The 19,835-nt window shown below is 43.1% G+C and overlaps 1 protein-coding gene across 2 annotated transcripts in view; it reads right to left on the bottom strand.

The window, feature by feature from the left end:
- Positions 1-2,049: 2,049 nt before the first annotated feature.
- Positions 2,050-19,835, bottom strand: part of PPP4R3A (protein phosphatase 4 regulatory subunit 3A) — a 266,563-nt gene continuing 248,777 nt past the window's right edge. For both annotated transcript variants that reach the window (XM_069208168.1, XM_069208169.1), the window contains one exon: positions 2,050-3,051. In XM_069208168.1, the coding sequence (XP_069064269.1) occupies positions 2,929-3,051 (123 nt within the window). In that variant the 3' untranslated portion in view covers positions 2,050-2,928. The remainder of the gene's footprint in view (positions 3,052-19,835) is intronic.

Raw genomic sequence — 19,835 nt, 5'->3', positions numbered from 1 at the left:
AACAGATTTCTGTAGTGGATGTGGTTGTTCACTGAGCCACCAGACAAGATTTAAGACAGTTATGTCTTTGGTCGAGGCTTGTGGAGGTTATAGTAATGACATGAAGAACAAGAACAACATACAGTTTTAAGGGTTTAAGAAGCTTGGAAGTTTGCTTTTGACGATGCAGGGCAAATCATAAGTGGCGGAGAAAACCCCTTGGGTGGAAAATGCCTTATACATTGCAGAAAGTGTAACAAGAATATCAAGATAGTCATACACCATTAATGCCGATACTGGGGAGAGGTGCAACATGGAATGACTTGACCCCTATAGTCTTCTATGGACTATAAGTGGAAGAGACAAGAGCCTACACACTCACCTCCAAGAGCAGCAGTTACAGCGGTCTAAAAATCATATTGGGTGGAAACTGGCTTTACATTCATAAAAATATGAAGGCATGGTGGCAAAGACAAAAAGGAGGGTGAAACATCTCCCAGGAAAGCAGCAGCCAAAAACTTTCAACTCTGCAGATGTCGAACCTCGCCTAGGTGAAGCAAAAAAAAAAAAAAAAATACTATATATATATACATACATATACACAGACACACACACGCACACATATATACATACATGTACGTACAGCAGTTTTCAATGGAAACATATCTTCAGAAAGTTTGCGTGATCGTTCCTAACTGATCGAAACAAACCTAACTGCATCAATCTCTGCTGGCTGCGCTGGGATACTTAGAAGAGCATGGGATTATTTTACAGCGTAGTTCAGATGGCATAAGTTTACAGCAGTCCACACAATCCTAAAAAAAGAGTAATGCTGCAGGGCTATTTTCAGTCCAATCAGCTATAGTATATTTAATTTGACTGATCTGAACCACTTTGATAAAACAGAAAATGTTTCCGCCTGTGTACCTAGGTACTTTATTTTCTACCTGAAAACATGAATATTTTAAAGATGTGTGTTCTGTGATCACGTATACAGCCTACATTTTATTAATTTCATGGAGCATGACAATGAACCGAATTATACTAATGAATTCATGACACCAGGGGTAATCTACAGTAGGCAAACAGGATACATACACAACCCCCACTCCCCGACTATCCAAAGAGTCAAAGAAAACATTGCAAGGCTTCTTTTTAGAATCATTTAAATTGAAAACAAGAAGTTAGTTTATGTAGTACAGTGTTTGGCCTCTGACACCGATAAAAAAAGGTGCCTCTTTACTGCCAGACTGTAGCCGCTTAACTACCACACCATGTGTAGCTCTGTTTGCTTGCTTTCTGAGTATGTTTTCTGTCAGTACCTATTTGTATGCTTGGGGAGAATGATCAGCATTAGTACTAACTGGTAATAAATGTCAGAGCAGAACTTTTATATTTTGTTACGTATCTGAGAATCACGTCTCCATCTTGGTAACACCCAAGTACACTCCTTTATGCATGCAATATGTTTTAAACACTATTGCAGAGCAAGTTAACGCAACACTAACTTCAAGGCCTCGTTACGCTGAAGGGGCACCACGTCAAAAAGAACTTCAACAGATATGTGCTCTGAACTGAAAGTTTGCTGTTTGAGGCAAGACAGCGGCCGTTAAATTTAGTCTGTGACACGCCAAAGAAAACCCTTCATGGTAGCCTCTCGCCCCTTGAATAAAGTAAATGCATTAAACCTCGAAAGGAAGTGCATTCAGGAGGAAGACACTGGTCAAAACTGTTTTTACTAAAGAGTGGATTTATCCAGACATCAACAAATTAGATTCTTATCAGTAACAGTAATGCCATAATAAAACATTCAAATGAGAATTTAGAATGGTAATCATCCTTAGGTTTGATAAACCTCCTAAGACAATGCCCATGTATTTTTTTTGTTTCAATGTTAAGGTGCACCATACTTATCTTGCTAGAAAATGTAAAATATATATCTTTGGAATACTAATTTCATGTGTCCATTTTACCAACAGATTAATTTGCTTTATTTCTGCCATATAGATAGTTCTTTCAATTGCTGTTCATAACATTTGTTGACATTCCAAATATTTAGCCACAAAACAGTTGTTTTTGCAAGAACTTTATGGTTAAATTCATTTTCGTTCGCCGATTAAAACTACACCATCCAACATAAAATCCTGAAACGGAATAAGAATTGTGGTGTAGAACACAAAAACACAGAGTAAAACAGGTACCAGAACAAGTAGATCATATTACATCAAAAAATGTTTAATGGTCCCAAATATATATTCGAACAGTGAGGCATCTTGCTCAGGGAGAGGGCAAAAAATAAAATAAAAATTAAGTTCAGGACACAAAAACCACCACATCTAGAATTCCACTCAATCTTTAATCAAGAAGGGATAAACAAATCCCCTACCTCCAACAGAAATCTGCAGTTTTAAGGGCAAGAGGGAACACATAAAAAAGGGGAAACTTTGTATTCAGCCCTCCCCCCACAGAGGTTTTTAAAACCTGTTGTAGTTCGACTAAAATGTTCAGAATGTATGATTTCAAAGGCAGGTCTCTTCGCACAAAGAAACTGCTGGCATTCTTCGTAAGGTGTGAAGAATCAGTGGCAAACAGCCTGATCTTCAAAGTCTTATAAACATGGTCCGAGAAAGCAAATAATTGATTGGAGCAACTGACCAGCCAATCCAGAGTTCCACAAACAAAACTCCTGCCCTGTTGGCTTTTTTCCATTTCCTTCCCTGAGAAAAGGGCAATGTGTGGTCCAAGCTGGAGAGCTCATAGGTGTCAAGTCTTTCCCCTTTATTTAACCATCCCCCCAACCCTCCGTCTGCTCCTTTGAATTGGCACTTGATCAGCAGAAATCCATGTGTACTGGTTAATCTGTGTTAGACACAAGTTCACAAAAGACCGCTGCTTTATTGTTGATTTTTGGGGGAAATCTGTTTTTTTTTAATGAGGCAGTTGCAGTTATTAAGAGCCAAGCCTTGCTTTCTTTGACAAAGGTAGTATTTCTTCCTTTTCTTCCTCTTCTTCCTCATCTTCATCTTCCTCTTCATCGTCATCTGGATAGTCTACAAGCCCAACAAGTCCTCCCTGTAATGAAATGCAAATTAAATAACGTTAGCAATATCCGATATTCATTTGGTTTGGATGATAAAACGTAGAACTATTAAGAAATGGCAGCGACATTCGACTTGTGACGTGGATTATTTAATAGTGGTATTCACCAAATACAAAGAAATCATCCCCAACGATAAACTGCAGTCTCCTTTACATCACATAAGTACCAATCATTAAAGTAAATAATTTTTCAGAAAAACAAAACGGTTTAGAATTGTTTTCATGTCAAGTGATGGGGATAGCCATGCAATCCAGTAAGGTCACTTTACCAACATCACTGTCAAATATATTTTAACATTTAGAAGATAGCTTGTATGTTATTTTGCTTCTTGGGCATAGATATCAGCTTAAATGCCATTAACTCTCTATGGTATCTTAACGAAAGTTCTTAGTCAATACACCCAGTAAAGAATAGGTATATAGTACTAGCAAAATGCCTCCCTCTCCCCCCTTGTTTTTCTCACCTTGCCTATTTATTTGGTTCTGACGGTAGTACAATGACCTCCTCCTGCTGTAGAAAACCCTGAACCACCTTAATTCGATCCTGGTATCTCTTATCTTTATCTATAACGTAATTTTAAGCAGCTAGCAACTTTACAGAAGAAATATGTGTGAACTTGGAATGTGTTGGTCCAAGAACAAACAGTTCTTGCCAGTTGAAGGCTTGGGAAGGAGAAGATACTAGCTATTGCCCTAACAAGTTTGGGTGAATAAATATAGTTCAGGTTGTGTGGACATTTTCTAGTGGTGGGCACCTAGCTCTACACTAGTACACTACATACCTGACTGGGGTAAATGGAAATGAGGAGAAATAAAGCAGGTGCTGCTGAGCATACACCCTATACTAAGGAGCATGCAGGAAACAAAGGGAAAACTTGTTATCCCTGAAATCAAATGAGTATTGACCTCACTCGATGAATATTGTATTGTAATTGCATTTATATAGCGCCTACTATCCCTGACAAGGCGTCAAAGCGTTTTCAGCAAACTGCACACTACGGCGGAACCCAAGAGAAATTAGTGGTGGATTAGTATAGGGAAATAAGAGTACAGATTTGGTATTATAATGAGTTAATTTGAGCAGAGGATATGTGAGTTTTAGTTTGATTGACTAGAGTAATGGAGGGAGAAATCCAGAAGTGTTAATTGGGAGTCTATAGTAGTAGGATGAGCCTTGGGATGTGTAAAGGAGAGATGGAGGAGGGAAGTGTCTGGAAAGGGTTAGGGAGTTCATAGTGGCAGGAGGGGTTGTGGATGAGTCAAAGGTGAGATAAGTGAGGGCGAATTTAATAGGGTTGTTTGGAAGATCATGGTAGTAAACTGAGGTTTGGGGTGAGCTAGATGCGGTAGAGGAGGGAAGAGCTAAGGCAGGGTTATTTTGGAGATAAAAGTAGTAAAATTGAGATGAGTCAGAGTGGGGACGGAGAATAGATTGATACAGACATCGGGTGATAAGGAGACAGAGTAAAGCTTACAAGAGAGTACATTTAAATTTTATTTATTTTATTTACATATCTTTTTATTTTTATTAATTATGTTTTAATTTATTCATAGATTTTATTTTATTTAATTTTTCTTTAATACAGTAGGACTAGAGTAATAGATATGTAAATATATAGTAAGAATATATGTACAAGGAAAATAATGAGTATAATTAGAAGAAAACTATTGTATAAACAGACTTTCAAGATTTATAATATCTGAAGTTAATTAATAAGTGTACTTTTCTAACATTCATTTATCTTTCCTTAATTTCTGAACAGCAAAATGCTTATGATAAAACATTTGATCATTGTGATATAAAACTAAAGCAGAGATTCATAAGTATCTAATATAACTTATCTAGGAGCTATGCAATGACCTTTGAACATGGTAAGCATAGAATAATATACATATCTATGTAAATATACACACACATATTTAACTAAGTAAATATACACTTGTTAAACAGGCTTAAAGAGTATGTGTGTAGTTTAAGAAATATGTATTGTTAGTATTTCATATTAAAGAACTATACATATCTAGAATATACACATAATCAGCTTATAAATATTTATCAACACAGGCATATGCAGCCCATTGCTGTTTGAAAATGGTTGTTATGAAAGGAAGAGCCAAATCTTGAGCAGTCTTCTGAAGACAAAATAGTTCTAAGTGGATCTTATATTTGGGGGTAATGAATTCCATAGTTTAACCGCATGAACAGAGAAGGATGTACCACCTATTGTCTTTCTTGCATTGTGGTGTTCTAAGGCGGGGTGCCAATCTTGAGCGGAAAATTATTTGTAGAATGTATTTGGTTATTTTGTTTCTGATGAAAAGCGGTCCTGTACCATGTATAGCTTTGCGGGCGATACAAAGCCGCTTGAAGGCGGATCTTCTGACAACAGGTAGCCAATGTAGTGCACTCAAGGCAGGGGAGATGTGGGCTTCTTACTTTGCATGTAATAGTAGCCTGGCCGCTGAGTTCTGAATATGTTGTAGTTTTTTCATAGAGATGATCCATGGTAGAGGCCATTAGCATAATCCAGTTTGGATAGTACAAGAGAGATGGTAGCCTGCACCTTGTGTGGAAATCTGAGGTGACTTAAGATGCGTCGCAGAGTCTTCAAGGTGATGAAGCTTGATCGTGCTAATTTGTACACTTGGGCATTCATTTTTAACTTGGAGTCCATGGTAATTCCAAGGTTTTTAACTTCCTTGAATGCTTGAGGAGGTGGTCCGCGATAGTCAGGCCAGGTGCACAGTGGGTCATAATTTTTCCAGCCACCACATGTGAGTATTTTCATTTTGGAAGCATTCAGTTTGAGATGGCCCCAAGTCATCCACTGATCAACGAGTCTGAGGCAACTGAATATTTGTGAGTTTCACTGTGTTCGGGGCATTCCAATTTAAGTAGTATTTGAATGTCATCTGCATAGTTGTAGAATGTGACTTGAAAATCACTGATCAATTTTAGTAATGACATCATACAGATGTTGAAAAACATAGGTGAGATGATTGATCCTTAGGGGGCCCCCTGCTTTTGTGAGGTAGGGTTTGGATGAGAAGATATTAGTTCTGTTTTGAAGGTAGGATGTAATCCAGTCGAAAGCAGTCCCTGCTATGCCGGCTTCGTGGAGTTTTTGAATTAGGGTGTCATGGTCAACAGTATCAAAGGCAGCCGAGAGGTCCAAGAGAAGTAGTGCAGCAACTCCACTGCGGTCGACTGTGTTTTTAAGATCATCCCCGATTGCTATGCGTGCCGATTCAGTGCCTCTTCCTGGGCAGAATCCAGTTTGGTAGTCTGAAAGTTTGGAATTGTCTTCAATGAACTGTACCATCTGGGTGAATGCTGCTCTATCAGTTTGCCCAGGAAAGGTCCACATGTGATTGGTCTGTAGTTGTTGGGGTCCTGAGGGTCTAGGTTGCTTTCTTTAATAACGGACGTATGTATGCCTTTTTAAGGTCTTCAGGAAAAGTTCCTGTAGTTAAAGAGTTATTGATGAGTCTTCCTATAGGTGTGGTAGCAGAAGTAGATAAAGGAATGTTCTTGAAGATGTGTGGTGGAGAAGGGTCAGAAGGGCAACCAGAAGGCCTGCTTGCTTTAACCAAATCCATAAATTCACCTTGTGATATTTGTTTGAAGGACTGCAGAGGCTGGGTTGGGTTTATTCTTGGAGGGGATTTTAGGAAAGGGGCTGTTGCTGATGGTTTTCTTCTGTTTTAAATAGGAGTCCAATGTGTCGGCCTTGGTTGTGTAATGAGTTGCCAGTTCGTTTTTGAAATCTTGAGTAGTGGGATGACTTCCTTTCATGCAATTAAGTTTTCGAATTTCATTGAGAATTTTATAAATTCTTTGGTTGCAGATTTAGCATTTAGAATTCTGCCTTAGTACTTTTTTTTTTTTAGCTTTTTGATTGATTTGTAAATTCTGTTAAGTTTGTGTAGCTGAAGTTTGTCTTAAATGTTGTTTGTTTTGAGCCTTCTGATTAGTTGCTTTATCTTTTCAAATTCTGTGTTTCTCCAAGATGTTGGTTTTCTTTTGTCCTGTTAATTTTTTCTGAGTGATAAGGATATCGAAAACATCCTGTAGCCACTCATAACATTTCGGAACAGAATTACTTGTATCTAGATGTAAGTAAGAGAAGCTGTGTTTAAAGGTATAGATCAAAAAGGCAGGCTGACCAGTGAATGAAATTAAACAGTGGTTGAATCTCTGATTTAAGGGGCACAGCTTCATTTCTGGGACATCAAGTCTGAAAAGATAATACAAAGGCATTGTGAATAAGAACTAAAAAATAAACCAATCAACGGTCTCAGGTAAGGTATTTTAGAATATTGCTAATTAGCACACTCAGTTGGCCCTGGTCACCAGCTGAGGTGCAGCACTCAGAGACCATTAGTTTCTAAGTCCACAACCATGGCACTTGGAATTCGGTTATTTTTCGAAAAGGGATGCAATTGTGTGCCTTTTCCTAAGCACTCCCCATATATTTATCCTTCTGCTGTATAAACTCCAAAACTGAACCAAAAATTTTTGAAGGCTGTAGCAAATCAAGTATTAGTACTTTTGTAAAGGTTACCTGCCTCAGTTGCTAATTTCTGTATTTAGGAATTAAACTGATATTATGAAAGGAAAATTATCTGAGTAGCATAGTGTGTTAAAATGACAAACCAGCAACATTATACCACAGAACGTTTCACACACTGCTAGTATATTTGATTTTCCTGGTTTAATAATTGTCATTATGCTACATATGTTTGGTCCTTCTTAGCCACATAATTCCAAAGGTCCTGACTAACAGAGCTATCAGATGAAGAATATAAAAGGTAAACATGAACGCTAGAACCTCACGCAGTCACCAATATTAGCTGGTATAAATTTCAGAGTCAAGACTAACTGCCATGGCACACAAAAGAGTTGCAGTATGAAAAAGAAATTATGATCTGCAAAAAGGCTTGGGAGAGGCATTGCTAAAGTTGGTAATATGGTTGACCTTCAGGTTTCTCCTATAAGGACGACAAAGAAAACAAATCAATCAAGTGAAAAAAGATAAGAGCCCTGTGGCCAAAATACGTTGAAGTGGTTCACAGGGTCATAAGTTTCTTCTAAGTATGCCCAAAAAAAAGCATTCTGGCAAAAAGTTAATCCCTGGTCAAAAAAGCAGGGCTCAGGAAAATTGTCTAATGAAACATCTAGGCATCCTGACCTCCAAGGGAAAGCTTTTGGAAAGCTGCAGTCCCATACGAGTCGCAGGAATACTGATATTTTGGCACCTTTTGAGGATTTTTTATCCACACTGATTACATAAAGCATGGTGAGGCCAAGTACGAGCGTGAAGTTTGCCAGATGCATCAATCGAGATCAGGACACCATACTGATCTAAGAGACCCATGCACCTTATGGATTTAAAAGATGGGGTGAGAAAAGATGTGATGGCATATGATGAAGTTGCAGTTTATTACCAAATTGTGAGCCCCTAAGAAGCAGCTGGGTTTACCAGGAAACATTTTAGCTGAGGCTGATAATTTATACAAGGCTGTAATTATTGTAATTTTATTTTTAACTGAATCCGGATATGGACTGAGGACATTGCAAATCAAAGGCAACATTTTAATGTAAAACATTCACATTGGATATAATCTTGTTTATGAATAAAAAGATGGAGATGTCAGAATAGGCTGTTCTTGTTATTTTTATATATGTACATCTTCAATAAAAATTAATAAAATTTGATCTCTCAATACTGACCAAGCTCCCTACATTTTTTGAATCGACCTGCAGATGATCAAACTTGCATGAATATATCCCTAGAATTTAATCAATGTTTTATAATCCTTGCATTTCATCATTTGCTACGATAAAAATTCTTGAAGGTTGCTGATTACAAGTTACAACTGTTGTCTTCATGAGTACACTGCACAGCGGCCTGAAAAATAGTTGAAAGGGCATTGCTCCATTCTTTGCTGAATATTTAGGCTAAGAATCTTTACTAAGGCATTGAATAATCTTTTTTTTTTTTAAATAGACAGAGATAAAAGTTAGGACCCCAACAGGAGGGCAAATGAAAACATTTGGGGACATGCCTTAAGTGAATCTATGACAAATTCAGCCTTTACTGCCTGCCTAGAGTGTACCTTATCACAAGCACACAGCTGCCTTTGTGAGCTCAAAATACAACAGTGTTCTGAAACAAGGTATGCAGGTGCAAACCTTTAACCACGAAGTAAGCTTTGTTACTTTGCTACCAATGTGCTTGAAACCAGCACTTAGCAGTAATAAATGAGGATGCTATGGCTTTCATAGCAATAATGGAGTATTTTCTATTGATTGCGTTACATATAATGAAAATGTCACTTACCCAGTGTACATCTGTTCGTGGCATCAGTCGCTGTAGATTCACATGTTGTGCATAGTCCGCCATCTGGTGTTGGGTCGGAGTGTTACAAGTTGTTTTTCTTCGAAGAAGTCTTTCGAGTCACGGGACCGAGTGACTCCTCCTTTTGTCTCCATTGCGCATGGGCGTCGACTCCATCTTCGATTGTTTTCCCCGCAGAGGGTGAGGTAGGAGTTGTGTTGTAGTAATAGTGCCCATGCAATGGAGTGACTAAGTATGTACCTATTTAAGGTTTAAATAATATATTTACAAATGTACAAAGCTTAAGCTAACTTCCGAACTGCTACAGGCTCCCGGGGAGGCGGGTGGGCACATGTGAATCTACAGCGACTGATGCCACGAACAGATGTACACTGGGTAAGTGACATTTTCAGTTCGATGGCATCTGTCGCTGTAGATACACATGTTGTGCATAGACTAGTAAGCAGTTATCTCCCCAAAAGCGGTGGCTCAGCCTGTAGGAGTGGAAGTAGTTTGAAATAAGGTTCTTAACACGGCTTGACCTACTGTGGCTTGTTGTGCGGATAGCACGTCTACACAGTAGTGCTTGGTGAACGTGTGAGGCGTAGACCATGTGGCTGCCTTACATATTTCGTGCATTGGAATATTTCCTAGAAAGGCCATGGTGGCACCTTTCTTTCTGGTTGAGTGTGCCTTTGGTGTAATGGGCAGCTGTCGTTTTGCTTTAAGGCAGCAGATTTGGATGCGCTTAACTATCCATCTGGCTATACCTTGTTTTGATATTGGGTTTCCTGCATGAGGTTTTTGGAATGCAATAAATAGCTGTTTAGTCTTTCTGATGTTCTTTGTTCTGTCAATGTAGTACATTAATGCTCTTTTGACATCTAATGTATGTAGTGCCCTCTCAGCTACGGAATCTGGCTGTGGGAAGAATACTGGTAGTTCTACCGTTTGATTTAGGTGGAATGGTGAAATAACCTTCGGTAAAAATTTAGGATTAGTCCTTAGGACTACCTTATGTTTGTGTAGTTGGATAAAAGGTTCTTGTATTGTAAACGCCTGAATTTCACTTACTCTTCTTAGAGATGTGATGGCGATGAGGAATGCAACTTTCCAGGTTAGGAATTGTATTTCGCAAGAATGCATGGGTTCAAAGGGTGGACCCATGAGTCTTGTTAAGACGATGTTGAGGTTCCATTAAGGAACGGGTGGTGTCCTTGGTGGTATAATTCTTTTGAGGCCTTCCATAAACGCTTTAATGACAGGTATCCTAAATAGTGAAGTTGAATGGGTAATCTGCAGGTATGCAGATATTGCTGCGAGGTGTATTTTAATGGAAGAGAAGGCCAGGTTCGATTTTTGTAAGTGTAGTAAGTAGCCCACTACATCCTTTGGAGATGCGTGTAATGGTTGAATTTGATTCTGATGGCAGTAGCAAACAAACCTTTTCCATTTGCTTGCATAGCAGTGTCTAGTGGATGGTCTTCTAGCTTGCTTTATGACTTCCATACATTCTTGTGTGAGGTTTAAGTGTCCGAATTCTAGGATTTCAGGAGCCAGATTGCTAGATTCAGCGATGCTGGGTTTGGATGCCTGATCAGTTGTTTGTGTTGTGTTAACAGATCTGGCCTGTTGGGCAACTTGACGTGGGGTACTACTGATAGGTCTAGCAGTGTTGTGTACCAAGGTTGCCTTGCCCATGTTGGTGCTATCAGTATGAGTTTGAGTTTGTTTTGACTCAATTTGTTTACTAGATATGGAAGGAGAGGGAGAGGGGGGAAAAGCGTACGCAAATATCCCTGACCAGTTCATCCATAGGGCATTGCCTTGAGACTGCCTGTGTGGGTATCTGGATGCGAAGTTTTGGCATTTTGTGTTCTCCTTTGTTGCAAATAAGTCTATTTGAGGTGTTCCCCAAAGTTTGAAGTAAGTGTTTAGAATTTGGGGGTGAATTTCCCATTCGTGGACCTGTTGGTGATCTCGAGAGAGATTGTCTGCAAGTTGATTCTGGATCCCTGGAATAAACTGTGCTATTAGGCGAACGTGGTTGTGAATTGCCCAGCGCCATATCTTTTGTGCTAGAAGGCTCAGCTGCGGTGAGTGTGTCCCCCCCTGTTTGTTTAGATAATACAATGTTGTCATGTTGTCTGTTTTGACAAGAATGTACTTGTGAGTTATGATTGGTTGGAATACTTTTAGTGCTTGAAAAACTGCTAGCAGTTCCAGGTGATTTATGTGCAGTTTTGTTTGATGTACGTCCCATTGTCCTTGTATGCTGTGTTGATCGAGGTGTGCTCCCCACCCCGTCATGGAAGCATCTGTCGTTATTACGTATTGTGGCACGGGGTCTTGGAAAGGCCACCCTTTGTTTAAATTTATACTGTTCCACCATAGAAGCGAGAGGTATGTTTGGCGGTCTATCAACACCAGATCTAGAAGGTGACCCTGTGCTTGTGACCATTGTGATGCTAGGCATTGTTGCCTCATGTGCAGTCTTGCGTTCGGGACAATGGCTATGCATGAGGACATCATGCCTAGGAGTTGTAATATGATTTTTGCTTGTATTCTCTGTGTTGGGTACATGCGTTGTATGATCTTGTTGAAATTTTGAATTCTCTGTGGACTTGGAGTGGCTAATCCTTTTGTTGTGTCTATTATGGCTCCTAGGTATTGTTGTACTTTGCACGGCAGAATGTGTGATTTTGCATAGTTGATGGAGAAACCGAGTTTGTAGAGGTTTTGTATGACCTGATTTGTGTGGTGTGAGCACCTTGTCAGTGAGTTGGTCTTGATTAGCCAGTCGTCTAGATACGGGAATACGTGTATCTGCTGCCTTCTGATGTGTGCAGCCACTACTGCTAGACATTTTGTAAAGACTCTTGGCGCGGTTGTTAAACCAAACGGCAATACTTTGAATTGGTAATGTATTCCTTTGAATACAAACCTGAGGTATTTCCTGTGCGACTGATGTATTGGTATGTGGAAATACGCGTCTTTGAGATCTAAGGTTGTCATGTAGTCCTGTTTTAGCAATGGTAACACCTCTTGTAGCGTGACCATGTGAAAGTGTTCTGATTTGATGAAGGTGTTTAGTGTTCTGAGGTCTAGGATTGGTCTCAGTGTTTTGTCCTTTTTTGGTATTAGGAAGTACAGTGAATAAACTCCTGTGTTTATTTGTGTTTCTGGTACTAGTTCTATTGCGTTCTTTTGCAATAATGCTTGAACTTCTGTTTCCAGAAGGTCTGAATGTTGTTTTGATAAATTCTGTGCTTTTGGTGGTATGTTTGGAGGGATTTGTAGAAATTCTATGCAATAACCATGTTGGATAATTGCTAAGACCCAAGTGTCTGTAGTTATTTCCTCCCATGCTTGGTAATACGGACCTATTCTTCCCCCCACTGGTGTTGTGTGGAGGGGATGAGTGACATGTGAGTCACTGCTTGGTTGTAGGGGTTTTGGGGCTTTGACATTTTCCCCTATCCCTAGGGAATTGTCCTCTGTATTGGCCCCGAAAGCCTCCCCTCTGGTACTGTCCCTGGTAGCTGGACGGTGTTGTCTGTGAGGTGCTGGCTTGTGTGGCCTGACCCCGAAACCCCCCTCTAAAGGTTGTCTTGCGGAAGGTGCTGTAAGTGCCTCTGCTCTGCGGGGAGTAGAGTGCGCCCATGGCTTTAGCAGTGTCAGTGTCCTTTTTCAGTTTCTCAATTGCCGTGTCCACCTCTGGTCCGAACAGTTGTTTTTCATTGAATGGCATATTGAGCACTGCCTGCTGTATCTCTGGTTTAAAACCAGACGTTCGTAGCCATGCGTGCCTTCTTATAGTCACAGATGTGTTAATTGTTCTTGCAGCTGTGTCCGCTGCGTCCATAGAGGAGCGTATCTGATTATTAGATATGTTCTGTCCTTCCTCAACCACCTGCTTCGCCCTCTTTTGCAGTTCCTTGGGTAGATGCTCAATGAGGTGTTGCATCTCGTCCCAATGGGCTCTGTCATAGCGCGCAAGTAGTGCTTGGGAGTTAGCGATGCGCCACTGGTTTGCAGCCTGTACTGCGACTCTCTTTCCGGCTGCATCGAACTTGCGGCTCTCTTTATCTGGGGGTGGTGCATCCCCAGATGTGTGGGAGTTGGCTCTCTTGCGAACTGCTCCTACCACGACGAAATCTGGTGGCAGCTGTGTGGTGATGAAAGCAGGGTCTGTGGGAGGTGCTTTAAATTTCTTTTCCACCCTTGGTGTTATTGCCCTACTCTTGACCGGCTCCTTGAAGATTTCCTTTGCGTGCCGAAACATTCCTGGGAGCATAGGCAAGCTTTGGTAGGAGCTGTGGGTGGAGGAGAGGGTGTTGAATAAGAAGTCATCCTCGACTGGTTCTGAGTGGAGGTTTACGTTGTGGAACTCTGCCGCTCTAGCCACCACTTGTGAATAAGCCGTGCTGTCCTCTGGTGGTGAGGGCTTTGTGGGATACGCCTCAGGACTGTTGTCCGACACTGGGGCGTCGTATAAGTCCCAAGCGTCTTGGTCCTGGTCACCTTGGCTCGCGGTGGTGTGAGCCGGGGAATGTGATGGAGTTTGCGCTGGTGAAACGTTAGTTACAGGTGGAGGAGAGGGTGGCGGAGTTACCTTTTTCACCATTTTTGTTTGTGGTGCTTGGTCTGTTTGAAACTCCAGTCTCCTTTTTCTCCTAATTGGGGGAAGGGTGCTTATTTTCCCTGTTCCTTCCTGTATGAAAATACGTTTCTGCGTATGGTCCACTTCGGTGGATTGCAACTCCTCCTCAAATCTATGCTTTCGCATCTGAGAGGACAGTGATTTCTCCTCTGAATAGGAACCGGTAACTGGGTCGGTTGCGGCTCGTTTTGGCACCGAAACCCTGTCTGTACTGTGTTTCGGCTCCGAGGTGACTTTTTTCTTTTTTGGAGTCGAAACCTCTCGGCGTCAATCGTCCTCGGTGCCACTGTCTCGGCGTCGAGCCGTTTCGGCACCGCTATCTCGGCGTCGATCTTTTTCAGCAGCACTGTCTCGGTCCCGAGCAGGCTGCGTGCCGGTGTCTCGACCGGAGTCGGACGATCTCGGCACTGTTTCGGCCTTTTTCGGTGCCGAGGGTCGGTCACCGAATTTATGGGTCGAGCCATGGCCTGGTGGCAGTGGCGTCCCCTGGGCCTTGTCACTTTTCTTGTGTGTTGTCTTCGACGTCTTACTCACAGTTCTTTGATCGTCGAATTCCTCGGAGTCCGATTTGTGGATCGAGAAGGCTTCTTCCTCCTCTTGTTCCTCGAACTCTCGGTGTGCTGTCGGCGTGGACGCCATCTGAAGTCTTCTGGCTCGACGGTCACGGAGTGTCTTTCGGGACCGGAACGCACGACAGGCCTCGCAAGTCTCTTCACTGTGCTCAGACGACAGGCACAGGTTACAGACCAAATGTTGGTCTGAATACGGGTATTTGTAGTGGCATTTGGGACAGAAACGAAACGGGGTCCGTTCCATCTGCGTTGTCTGACACGCGGTCGGGCTGACCAGGCCCCGACTGGGGATCGAAAGCTACCCCGAAGGGCACCGGAGCTCTTCAAACTTCGATGCGGTGTCGATTCTATCTAAGTCGATCCAGAACGCAACAATACCGACGTAATCTTCCGATAGTGAACGCAACAATACCGACGTAATCTTCCGATAGTTAGCTAACTTTCCGTTCCGAAACTCGGAGCGACAGGAACACGTCCGAACCCGATGGCGGAAAGAAAACAATCGAAGATGGAGTCGACGCCCATGCGCAATGGAGACAAAAGGAGGAGTCACTCGGTCCCGTGACTCGAAAGACTTCTTCGAAGAAAAACAACTTGTAACACTCCGACCCAACACCAGATGGCGGACTATGCACAACATGTGTATCTACAGCGACAGATGCCATCGAACACTTACTTCCTTACGGTTCAGAATCATTGTCAGAGCAATTCATCTTGTGTGCTCCAGACTAGGATTTAGTTTCAAAATGAAGGTTTTAAATCAAATATTGAGTCTTCTAGTGGTCCTTGAGTGCATGGCGTATTTTTGAATGGGGATGATTTTTGAATGAGGATTTGGTGTCCCTTACTTATCTCCTAGGGCAGCATATTACCTGAAACACATTTTATACTCAGTGGGTTTTGTGTAGGTTGCATTTTAACTAGTTTCCTGATTTGGGTTGGGGCATTAAGAGAGTCCGTAGTGCTGGTAGGTCAAAAACCTGAACCTAGCTCTAGTGAACAAAAGTTTGGATATTAGTGTTGGTCCTTCCCCTGGGCTTTTGTTTAGGAAAAGTGCCTCTTGCAGCTGGAGTTTGCAGGGCACCTATGGACTTAATAGAGCCCTTTTTAGGTCAAGCATGCAAGCGCTTTGACCGGTTATAAGTATTGTGGGCTTCTAACCACATCGAACTCACTCCCATCACTTTCATTCGTTTCTGGGCTTGCCTTTTTAAAATCACTTGATGTCATTGGTAAATGCTTTACACATTTGTCCCAACTTGAGGCTGTTTTTGTCACCCCTTACAGACTGCCCCTGTTACATAGATTATTGCACGATTGCGGATATACTTCAGTGTGGGCGAACTAATTTTTTCTTTTGTCTCTCCCCTTTGTGCTGCATGGCTGACATGGCGCTCACAGCATGAACAGGCACAACAGCGTGAACTTGATCGACAGTATTGGAGCACTGGTCACATTGTTCACAGTTATCCAATCAGAGCCATTTCTTGTGGCTCCCCCATTAAAAACACTTGAAGTTGGTAAATGCTTTACGTAAAACAGAAATCCTCAAAGCGAAAGAGTCTCTCTCTGCACAGTGGGAGAGTTGATACCACAATATTCAACGCACTCTGGAAACTCACCCCATGATGCTTTGCAGGGCATTACTTTAAGAAAACATTTTTGCTCATAACTCAGCCTACGGTGGTCCTAGGACAATGGGACCACCTCCAAAACTTTCAGCAGGATACACTCTCTAAGTCATCTCTGGGTCCCCCACACTAGGTTAGTGTGGACCCCAAAATAATAACCCCTCCCACCATTCAGTGTCTTTTTAAATGCTCTCATGGCTGGAACTTTTGTTTTACAGCTGGAATAGCTTGTGTTTTAAGGGCCTTGTTTGTAATAACATTGCTGTAGGCATGCTGCCCCTGAAAATGTGTAATGCACTATGCCCTCTAGGGGCTGCATATATGGTTACTGTAGGAAGTTGGCTCTGTATGTGCTATTTCAAAGTAAGGAATAGCATGCACAGAGTCCAAGGGTTCCCCTTAGAGGTAAAATAGTGGTAAAAATAGATAATACTAATGCTCTATTTTGTGGTAGTGTGGTCGAGCAGTAGGCTTATCCAAGGAGTAGTGTTAAGCATTTGTTGTACATACACATAGACAATAAATGAGGTACACACACTCAGAGACAAATCCAGCCAATAGGTTTTTGTATAGAAAAATATCTTTTCTTAGTTTATTTTAAGAACCACAGGTTCAAATTCTACATGTAATATCTCATTCGAAAGGTATTGCAGGTAAGTACTTTAGGAACTTTAAATCATAAAAATTGCATGTATACTTTTCAAGTTATTGACAAATAGCTGTTTTAAAAGTGGACACTTAGTGCAATTTTCACAGTTCCTGGGGGAGGTAAGTTTTTGTTAGTTTTACCAGGTAAGTAAGACACTTACAGGGTTCAGTTCTTGGTCCAAGGTAGCCCACCGTTGGGGGTTCAGAGCAACCCCAAAGTCACCACACCAGCAGCTCAGGGCCGGTCAGGTGCAGAGTTCAAAGTGGTGCCCAAAACACATAGGCTAGAATGGAGAGAAGGGGGTGCCCCGGTTCCGGTCTGCTTGCAGGTAAGTACCCGCGTCTTCGGAGGGCAGACCAGGGGGGTTTTGTAGGGCACCGGGGGGGACACAAGCCCACACAGAAATTTCACCCTCAGCAGCGCGGGGGCGGCCGGGTGCAGTGTAGAAACAGGCGTCGGGTTCGCAATGTTAGTCTATGAGAGATCTCGGGATCTCTTCAGCGCTGCAGGCAGGCAAGGGGGGGATTCCTCGGGGAAACCTCCACTTGGGCGAGGGAGAGGGACTCCTGGGGGTCACTTCTCCAGAGAAAGTCCGGTCCTTCGGGTCCTGGGGGCTGCGGGTGCAGGGTCTCTCCCAGGCGTCGGGACTTTGGATTCAAAGAGTCGCGGTCAGGGGAAGCCTCGGGATTCCCTCTGCAGGCGGCGCTGTGGGGGCTCAGGGGGGACAGGTTTTGGTACTCACAGTATCAGAGTAGTCCTGGGGTCCCTCCTGAGGTGTTGGATCTCCACCAGCCGAGTCGGGGTCGCCGGGTGCAGTGTTGCAAGTCTCACGCTTCTTGCGGGGGGCTTGCAGGGTTCTTTCAAGGCTGCTGGAAACAAAGTTGCAGCCTTTCTTGGAGCAGGTCCGCTGTCCTCGGGAGTTTCTTGTCTTTTCGAAGCAGGGGCAGTCCTCAGAGGATGTCGAGGTCGCTGGTCCCTTTGGAAGGCGTCGCTGGAGCAGGATCTTTGGAAGGCAGGAGACAGGCCGGTGAGTTTCTGGAGCCAAGGCAGTTGTCGTCTTCTGGTCTTCCTCTGCAGGGGTTTTCAGCTAGGCAGTCCTTCTTCTTGTAGTTGCAGGAATCTAATTTTCTAGGGTTCAGGGTAGCCCTTAAATACTAAATTTAAGGGCGTGTTTAGGTCTGGGGGGTTAGTAGCCAATGGCTACTAGCCCTGAGGGTGGGTACACCCTCTTTGTGCCTCCTCCCAAGGGGAGGGGGTCACAATCCTAACCCTATTGGGGGAATCCTCCATCTGCAAGATGGAGGATGTCTAAAAGTTAGAGTCACTTCAGCTCAGGACACCTTAGGGGCTGTCCTGACTGGCCAGTGACTCCTCCTTGTTGCTTTCTTTGTTCCCTCCAGCCTTGCCGCCAAAAGTGGGGGCCGTGGCCGGAGGGGGCGGGCAACTCCACTAAGCTGGAGTGCCCTGCTGGGCTGTGACAAAGGGGTGAGCCTTTGAGGCTCACCGCCAGGTGTCACAGCTCCTGCCTGGGGGAGGTGTTAGCATCTCCACCCAGTGCAGGCTTTGTTACTGGCCTCAGAGTGACAAAGGCACTCTCCCCATGGGGCCAGCAACATGTCTCTGGTGTGGCAGGCTGCTGGAACTAGTCAGCCTACACAGACAGTCGGTTAAGTTTCAGGGGGCACCTCTAAGGTGCCCTCTGGGGTGTATTTTGCAATAAAATGTACACTGGCATCAGTGTGCATTTATTGTGCTGAGAAGTTTGATACCAAACTTCCCAGTTTTCAGTGTAGCCATTATGGTGCTGTGGAGTTCGTGTTTGACAAACTCCCAGACCATATACTCTTATGGCTACCCTGCACTTACAATGTCTAAGGTTTTGTTTAGACACTGTAGGGGTACCATGCTCATGCACTGGTACCCTCACCTATGGTATAGTGCACCCTGCCTTAGGGCTGTAAGGCCTGCTAGAGGGGTGACTGACCTATACTGGCATAGGCAGTGAGAGGCTGGCATGGCACCCTGAGGGGAGTGCCATGTCGACGTACTCGTTTTGTTCTCACTAGCACACACAAGCTGGCAAGCAGTGTGTCTGTGCTGAGTGAGAGGTCTCCAGGGTGGCATAAGACATGCTGCAGCCCTTAGAGACCTTCCTTGGCATCAGGGCCCTTGGTACTAGAAGTACCAGTTACAAGGGACTTATCTGGATGCCAGGGTCTGCCAATTGTGGATACAAAAGTACAGGTTAGGGAAAGAACACTGGTGCTGGGGCCTGGTTAGCAGGCCTCAGCACACTTTCAATTGTAAACATAGCATCAGCAAAGGCAAAAAGTCAGGGGGCAACCATGCCAAGGAGGCATTTCCTTACACAACCCCCCCCCAAACGAAAGAGGATGAGACTAACCTTTCCCAAGAGAGTCTTCATTTTCTAAGTGGAAGAACCTGGAAAGGCCATCTGCATTGGCATGGGAAGTCCCAGGTCTGTGTTCCACTATAAAGTCCATTCCCTGTAGGGAGATGGACCACCTCAACAGTTTAGGATTTTCACCTTTCATTTGCATCAGCCATTTGAGAGGTCTGTGGTCAGTTTGAACTAGGAAGTGAGTCCCAAAGAGGTATGGTCTCAGCTTCTTCAGGGACCAAACCACAGCAAAGGCCTCCCTCTCAATGGCACTCCAACGCTGCTCCCTGGGGAGTAACCTCCTGCTAATGAAAGCAACAGGCTGGTCAAGGCCATCATCATTTGTTTGGGACAAAACTGCCCCTATCCCATGTTCAGAGGCATCTGTCTGCACAATGAACTGCTTAGAATAATCTGGAGCTTTTAGAACTGGTGCTGAGCACATTGCTTGTTTCAGGGTGTCAAAGGCCTGTTGGCATTCCACAGTCCAGTTCACTTTC

The sequence above is a fragment of the Pleurodeles waltl genome, chromosome 9 (assembly GCF_031143425.1).
Source record: "Pleurodeles waltl isolate 20211129_DDA chromosome 9, aPleWal1.hap1.20221129, whole genome shotgun sequence".
In the NCBI taxonomy this organism is placed as follows: Eukaryota; Metazoa; Chordata; class Amphibia; order Caudata; family Salamandridae; genus Pleurodeles; species Pleurodeles waltl.
Note: the sequence above shows the minus strand (reverse complement) of the source record. Positions and strands in the feature narration are given on the sequence as shown.